Source organism: Arachis duranensis, chromosome 9 (genome assembly GCF_000817695.3).
Source record: "Arachis duranensis cultivar V14167 chromosome 9, aradu.V14167.gnm2.J7QH, whole genome shotgun sequence".
In the NCBI taxonomy this organism is placed as follows: domain Eukaryota; kingdom Viridiplantae; phylum Streptophyta; class Magnoliopsida; order Fabales; family Fabaceae; genus Arachis; species Arachis duranensis.
This window is the reverse complement of record NC_029780.3, coordinates 85,564,095-85,571,632: the sequence shown is the minus strand read 5'-3', so window position 1 is coordinate 85,571,632 and position 7,538 is coordinate 85,564,095. Positions and strand designations below refer to the sequence as shown.

Below are 7,538 nucleotides of genomic sequence, written 5' to 3'. Positions count from 1 at the left end.
CTGAGCCTTGAAAGAGGAATGAAGAGATCAAGCTAGAAATGCTTTCTCATGCTGGACCAAATTGGGTTTGGATGGATATGTGACTATAATCCTCTCAATACTTGATTTGGGAAATGCATGTGGTATAATCAGTGACCACACTTCATCTCTTCTCATGAGCAATTGACCAAGGAATTGGCTATTGATCAAGATTTGAGAGATTGAATTGCAAGAAATTGTAATTCAATCAATTAAGATTGCCAAAGAGATCAATGAGTGCATTAATTGAGGAAAAGAGATGAAAATGAACTTGATCCGAAGAATTGCAACATCTCCTGCGCCCAATGAACTCCCCAATTCTGATCTCACCCATTCTCTTTAATTTTTGCATTTACTTTCATGAACAAACACCCCATTCCCATTTACAATTCTGCAATTTACTTTCAGTCATTTACTTTTAGCCCTTTAATTCTTGCATTTACTTTTTCTGTTATTTACATTCCAGCCATTTTATTTTCTGCAAATCTCAACCCAAATTCTGAATTCACTCAACTAGAACATTCTTCTAATTAAAGTTGCTTGATCAATCAATCCCTGTGGGATTCGACCTCACTCTATTGTGAGTTTTTACTTGACGACAAATTCGGTACACTTGCCGAAGGAAATTTGTTGAGAGACAGTTTCCACCTGCATCACCTAGGACCTGGGTTCTCATCCTGCCTTTTTGCGGGAATGGGATCTTATGCCAGGATCTGTGATTGAACGCAAAGATTCTAATAGAAGACGTGAGAAAAAAAATGTAATATATGGAATCTTTTTTGATAGACTGGACTCTTCTGTAGGTTAGGAGGTTCTTTTTCTTTCGTTTAGCCGGCCTCCCTTAGGAGTGGGAAATCGATGAAATGAGCAAGTTGCTCCATCGAGAACGCGTTTTCGACTTAACTTACTTAACCAGAATACCTGGAATGACCCATAGGAGAAGGCTACGGGGGCATCGTTCACGTACTGATTCATAGCGCTTCCCCTTTCTAGTCAATAAAGAGTGTATGTGATGTTGGATCTTGTATCCGGGCCTGCAGACAGGCAGGAGATCCTATCCTCACTCCTCATATAGCTATATGAGTGACTACGTACATGGATGTACTCTTTCTGCTAGTTAAAGTTTATGCCTTTTTCCGACCTCCGTTCTGGTACCTCATAGCTATGCGCAGAGTGACTTCGTACCTTCTCTTCTAGTTTAAGCCTTTTGGTATGTTAGTCATGCGTGAAGCTGAGACTTGCTCCTTAGCACAAGTACTAAGCAAGCCCCTAAAGGCCTTCGCGTTAGTAAGCTAGCTTTGTAAGCTAAGCAAGCCAGGGTCTCCGGGCACTATGGTAGGACGTGGATCGATCATGACGAAAATGGACTTCTCCTTAATGGTTTAGAAGAGTCCCCTTCTTCTGTGAGCCAGTTCCCCGGGCTTTCTCCCTTCTCGACCAGACGAAGGAGATATGAATTCCATTCAGGCGGGTAAGGGCTTTACTCTGTGTTCTCTCCAGGTCGCCTTTGCATTGGCGAAGACTGGAAAAGTTCATCATTCAGTGGTGGGGTCGGTCTTCATAGAAAAGAGGGCGTCGCCCAACGAGTGGCAGATTTGGATGGAGTCTCGCTCATAGATAGAGGAAGAGTACGCGCGCTAGCGCGCTACGGCTTACGCAGTTGATCGGATCAGATAGCCCTTTGGGCAACCAACCGCACATCAAATTCCGATCAATTGGAGGTCTGGCTGAGTGGCTTAAGGCATTGGTTTGCTAAATCTACATACAAGAAGATTGTATCATGGGTTCGAATCCCATTTCCTCCGGCACGGAAGTGGAACGGGCGGGCGAAATTACGTGAGAGAAAGAACCTAACCTCTTGGTGTTGGTGGAGTCCCCCGGAGGACAGAATAGCACTACTTAGTTACTAGGAGCGGGGAGCCCGTTGCGCGTTGTGGCCTATCTTCTTTTTAGAAGCAAGCTCCCCCGTTTCTTGAAGGCCTGGGCGGCTCTCGGTTCTTGAGCATGTTGGGAGAGGGGATTAGGCGGCAGTTGAAAGAGCTGCTCGAAAGCTTGCAATACTAAACAAGCGAAAAAAGCCCTTTCTTGTTATTAGTAAAGGGCTTTTCCCTAACTAGTAAAGTGGTAAGTAAGGTAGGGCGCTATTCGATGAAGAAAACAGACTTTAGGAAAGTGGTTCAGGTAGCTCAGCTGGTTAGAGCAAAGGACTGAAAATCCTTGTGTCAGTGGTTCGAATCCACTTCTAAGCGGGCTTTGGGTCCAAAGGACAGGTAGCCGGGAGCGAGCCGGATTTTCAAAAATGAAAGTGAATGAAAGAGGAAGCCAAAATGTGAGCGCTCCTGCACTATACGGCTTTTTGGCGGTAGGGTTGGGGTGGCTTGCTGGAGGCAGATTTTCTAAAAAAAGCGGTTGATTACTCGGATTGGTTCTCGCGTCCCTGTGCCCAAAAGGATGGGCGAGTTCGGTTCGAGTCTTCATCGATCGGGTGGATCTATATGCGGAGGGGGGTGAGACGAGGTGTAGCGCAGTCTGGTCAGCGCATCTGTTTTGGGTACAGAGGGCCATAGGTTCGAATCCTGTCACCTTGATGTGAGGTAGTAAACACCTAAAGAGCACCCATCCACCCGTAAACTTTCGCTCTTTTAGAAAGAAAAAAAATGGACCGCCCTTGATCTGATCTGGGCGGGATCTAAAGCAGCATTTCTTCCGAATGTTTCGGGGGCAGGCCTTAGGTTCAATTCTTTCTTGCCTATAGTCATGACTATAGGCTTCAGAAGAGAAGAAAAAACTTTTTCTAAAGAAAGAAGTAGTATCTAATTCACGTAAGAAAAGAGAATCAGTCTGCATGCTTAACAGCCTTCCCTGTCTGAATCCCTTTGTAAATGTAAAAAAAAGGGGGCTCCCTCATGGTCTTGGGGGCTATGAGCAAGAACCACATTCCTTAAAGAAAGTATACCCGAAAGCACTTTCTCTAGAATGGGTCAATCAATCAGTAAGTTGCTGACATTGAAGAGATTCAAGTCGATGCTTCAACTAAGACTCCTACATGAACTTTCTGTCTGGAGGGAATCAATGTTTCTCAGTGAATGATGATGCAAGGTATATCTGATTGGAGTGTTCTTTTTATCTTAGGATTTTTGGTCTATTTTATACGAACAAGCAATGGTATGATTAAATACTTGCTTGATCGTGAAGATGTAAAATCTTTGAAAATTGGGGTGTGGGGAGTACCCATGACTAAGGAAAGACGTGTTTCAATGTTTCATTTTTTTTTCCCCCTTTTTTTACTCTATTTTTCATTTCTATTGATTGGTATGGATTTCAATCTCTTTCTTGTCAAACTCCAATCCATCCTTCTCACCAAATCTCTCCACTTTCTTTTTAGTAGGCTCGGGTGGTGTGGTGGAGGGCTGGTTATAGCTGTAGTTTTGACTATTTTGGATCCCGAGCTGGCTAAGATGATGGCTCCAGGGGGAGAGGAGGGTGGAAGCGGTGCCAGCTCTTCGAAGCAACCGTCTTTTGACCTGAACGTGCCACCTGGCGGAAGGGACGAGTTGTCTTCCGTTATGTATGAGCTATCAGAAGTTGAGAGAAGGATTCAACAGGCGGAGACCGGGATTCAACAAAGCTTGCTTGAGATTGAAGGCTTGAATGAATCAAGGGTCCAAGTTCTTCAAGCCAGTCAAGAAGCGAGGGAAGGGCCGAGAGATCAACCCGCGCCTTAGCACAAGCACTAAGTAAGCCCCCCCTCACATAGAAGAAGGGGATGGGTGGAGGAGATAAAGGAGAGCCCTAATCCCCTAAAATCCCTCATTAGGGATGTAAGATGAGTCCGCCGCTTTCTTTCATAACAGAGCCGGGAATAACGGCTGGCATAGAAGTATCTCGCACGCAAGGAGATGCATTTCTGGTACAGGACAAGCTCTTAGGGAATAATCTCTTTCTTATTTCTTCCTTTTTTCCCATGACGACTAGGAACGGGCAATTCAAAAATTTCACTTCGAATTTCGGACCTCAACATCCAGCTGCTCATGGTGTTTCACGATCAGTATTGGAAATGAACGGAGAAGTGGTGGAACGTGCGGAACCGCATATTGGATTACTCCAGTGCGGCACGAAGCCGCTGACGCCGAGTCGGCTCCTATGCCGCTAGCTATGCCCTGCTTGGTCCCCCGGCACGGTGAAGGTCCCGTAGCGCGTCATGAGCACCGGGCTAAGGGGCGGTTGAGCAACTCAAGCGAACCGCCCTACCTTACTACAACATAAGGACAGAAGGGAGAGGGTTGTGAAGGTGGCCTCGTTATCCACACCTCCGGTCAGATGAATGGAGGCCCTTAGACAAATGGCCGACCCGGGTTTTCATGAGCGTTGGCGGGTCCTGGAGTGCCTGTCAAGGGCGCTAGCGCATACCCCGGGGTGATCATCACCACCTGCACCTCACATCTCGGCACAGCGGAACGTGTAACCCGCCTGCTGTCTCATTCAACTACATTTGTTCCTGTAATCCATAGCCTAACAGAACGCAGCAGCGAGGGAAAACCCGCCCATACAGCCAGCGGGGAGGATGGCACTACTGGCAAAGACCGTCCGGCGAAAACGCCGCAGGCGCGAAGCGTGGTAGGCCTGTGCCGGGGGAGCATAGCATAGGTAGGAAAGGGAGCCCGGACGGTGGAAGAGCCTGGGGGGCCGGGTCATTTGACGGAAATGGAAGGATTTTCCCCTATTAGATTAGAGAAGGCCCTCCGAAGGGAAGTGCATTAATTCTTGGAAAAAGAGGGAGCGAGCCTATAAAAAAATGAAAGTGAATTCAATGAATAGATAGAGTCAACGGTACGACAGACAGCGCTGCCTACACGCGAATTAGCTTCCGAGGTCGAGCAGTCTCAATTTCACTACAGGATTTGCGAATGAATGCTGGGCCGGGCCACCTCGAATGGCGTGAGCCGCATGCGGGGAGACCCGCACGTACGGTTTTTAGGGGGATCTGGTCGAAAGACCGGCCGGCGCCCACCCGACTAGAGGGACTGAGAAATTAATAGAGTACAAAACTTATCTTCAAGCTTTACCTTATTCTGATCGTTTAGAGGGCGATCGCGGACTCACTGAATGAAGTCCTCCGTTTCTTTCGGAGGTGCTGACCCGCAGCGAGGCAGAGATGACTTAGTTACATAAGGAATATGGCGACGACAACAGCATGTCGTAGAAGGAGATAACAGGCGGAGCCAACGATCCGCTAAGACTAACGTATCTACAACTCCATCCCCGAGTGGCAGTCAAACGGAGGCGTGAATGCAAGATGCCAGCGGAATGATCGGCCGGACAGAGGCTAGGGCTGCTTCCTTCCCACCGCGTCCTTCCTAGCCTAGTGTGTCGGAGATATAAAGCGAGTGCACCGGAAAAGAACGGGAACTGGGTCGATCTATTCTATGGCGAAGCATCCGAAGCATAACTGCACACTCACACGATCTTTGCCGAGAGATAGGAGCATTCGGTGGAACCGGTGAACTACACTTGCTTCTGGATAGATGTGTGGGACAGAGGGCTCGTGGTACCAGCTGCCCAACCAGCCTCCTCTGCTTTGAGAACCGTGTGAACGGAGAGTGGGCAGAAGGGAAGGAGGTCCTCATACGGAGTCGCACACGCACACTTACTTGAGCAGTGCGGAAGACTGGGGAATGGGTTGAGTAAACTCCCCTGGGGCCGGAAAAATAACAGACGAAGCTTTACTTAGATAGGGCTTTGATTGGTCTTTTTTTTCTTAGTGATTGAAAAGGGGGGCGCCTGGTTATGTTACAAAAAGGGAAGGCAGAGGTAGTCCTTCGAATGGCGAAACGAAGGGCTAAATAGCGCCAGTGATTCTCTGAGCCGGTCTGGATTTTCTACGCCTCGGGAAACAGGTCGAGATAGATGACAGCACCCTTTTCCTCTCTTCCTTACCGGGAGGGCAATCTTATGGCCTTCACCTCCCGCCCGGCCCGGAAATAGAACCCAGCCCCCTTCTGATCCATTCATTTCTGCAAGCAGGGAGGGGGGATCCAGAGCTAAGCCTCCCGTCTATTGCATAACCTAAAAAAGCTATAAGCAAAGTACCAGAGGTGCGCTTCGCCCGGTGACTAAGAAAGAAATTGGTTTGCGCTTTGAAGTGATGAGGTCGCAAAGAGGGGGGCTCCTATTGAAAGGCTTTCCCTCCCTAAAAAGGCGACCAGCTTTCAATACTAGTTGTTACGCTGCCATTTTTCCAATATCATTGAATAGCATGGCCTGCCTGGGGCTAAGGTAACTCAAGTGGGAGAGCCGTGTTATGGGTGACCTTATTGCACGGTTCAGAGAGCACTTGTGTATGTGATGCAAGTGAACGTGTACGAAAAAGCTGTATCTAGGGTGAGTTCTTCGTTCCGTCGTCGACCCTATCTATGTTTCTACGATGGCCCAAGAACACGCTCATTCTTCAGCCGTAGAGAGACTTTTGAATTGCGAGGTACCATTACGAGCTCAATATATACGAGTGTTATTCCGTGAAATAACTCGAATTTCAAATCATTCACTTGCTTTAACTACTCATGCTATGGATGTGGGAGCATCAACTCCGTTCCTGTGGGCTTTTGAGGAGCGGGAGAAATTGTTGGAATTCTATGAAAGAGTCTCGGGAGCCAGGATGCATGCCAGTTTCATACGACCAGGTGGAGTGGCACAAGATCTGCCTCTTGGCTTATGTCGAGATATTGATTCCTTCACACAACAATTTGCTTCTCGTATCGACGAATTAGAAGAGATGTCAACCGGCAACCGTATCTGGAAACAACGATTAGTGGATATTGGTACTGTCACTGCACAGCAAGCAAAGGATTGGGGATTCAGTGGTGTAATGTTAAGAGGTCGTGCGACATGAAGACATTGATAGCAATATGGGGGGAGTTCCCATCAGGCAACAACGGTTCTGCCTGACCCTACTTAAGCATGCATATTCTGTCAGCGAAGACTTGGTGTGAAGCCTTGGAGCTTACGTTAGAAGAGCAAAAGGCCCGGGGCTAGGGTGAGCTGAGGGGGGACAGCGTAAGTGAGCGAATGTGTGTAAGCCCAGTCAAACATGACTGTTCTAGGCGGGGCGGGCCACCCACCTTCGAATGGTGTTGGTCCTACGGACCGTGAACGGATTCGCCTCTGGCCTCTGGGCACGTCGGAACCGCATGAGTTCACCGGGGTGGAGCACAGTCCGCAAAAATCGGCATAGGTTAGGTGCTATTGATGGAACATGGTAAGCCTATCTTTCTCCATATGGAAGTGCTGCGGGCACATAGAGATGTGGGAAGAGGAAGTCTCAAAAAGCGAAGGCCGAGCTGTAGGTCACGTGACCTGCACCGAGTTGGTGGCTGACTGGGCTTTTTCCTTGATCAAAGCAGATCAGCTCGCCGCCTTCTTGTTAGAATCCACTTCTAAGCGGGCTTTGGGTCCAAAGGACAGGTAGCCGGGAGCGAGCCGGATTTTCAAAAATGAAAGTGAATGAAAGAGGAAGCCAAAAT

The 7,538-nt window shown here is 48.1% G+C and overlaps 1 protein-coding gene, 1 non-coding gene and 1 pseudogene across 2 annotated transcripts in view; 2 read left to right on the top strand and 1 right to left on the bottom strand.

Annotated features, from left to right (window-relative positions):
* Positions 1 to 2,531: 2,531 nt before the first annotated feature.
* Positions 2,532 to 2,606, top strand: TRNAP-UGG (transfer RNA proline (anticodon UGG)). Its single transcript has one exon. It is a non-coding gene; the product is annotated as a tRNA-Pro (tRNA).
* Positions 2,607 to 4,179: 1,573 nt separating this feature from the next.
* Positions 4,180 to 7,538, top strand: part of LOC127741575 (NADH dehydrogenase [ubiquinone] iron-sulfur protein 2-like) — a 6,877-nt gene continuing 3,518 nt past the window's right edge. The window contains exon 1 of the mRNA XM_052254317.1: positions 4,180 to 6,905. Within this exon, the coding sequence (XP_052110277.1) occupies positions 6,443 to 6,905 (463 nt within the window). The 5' untranslated portion in view covers positions 4,180 to 6,442. The remainder of the gene's footprint in view (positions 6,906 to 7,538) is intronic.
* LOC127741576 (uncharacterized) lies at positions 5,086 to 6,026 on the bottom strand (annotated as a pseudogene).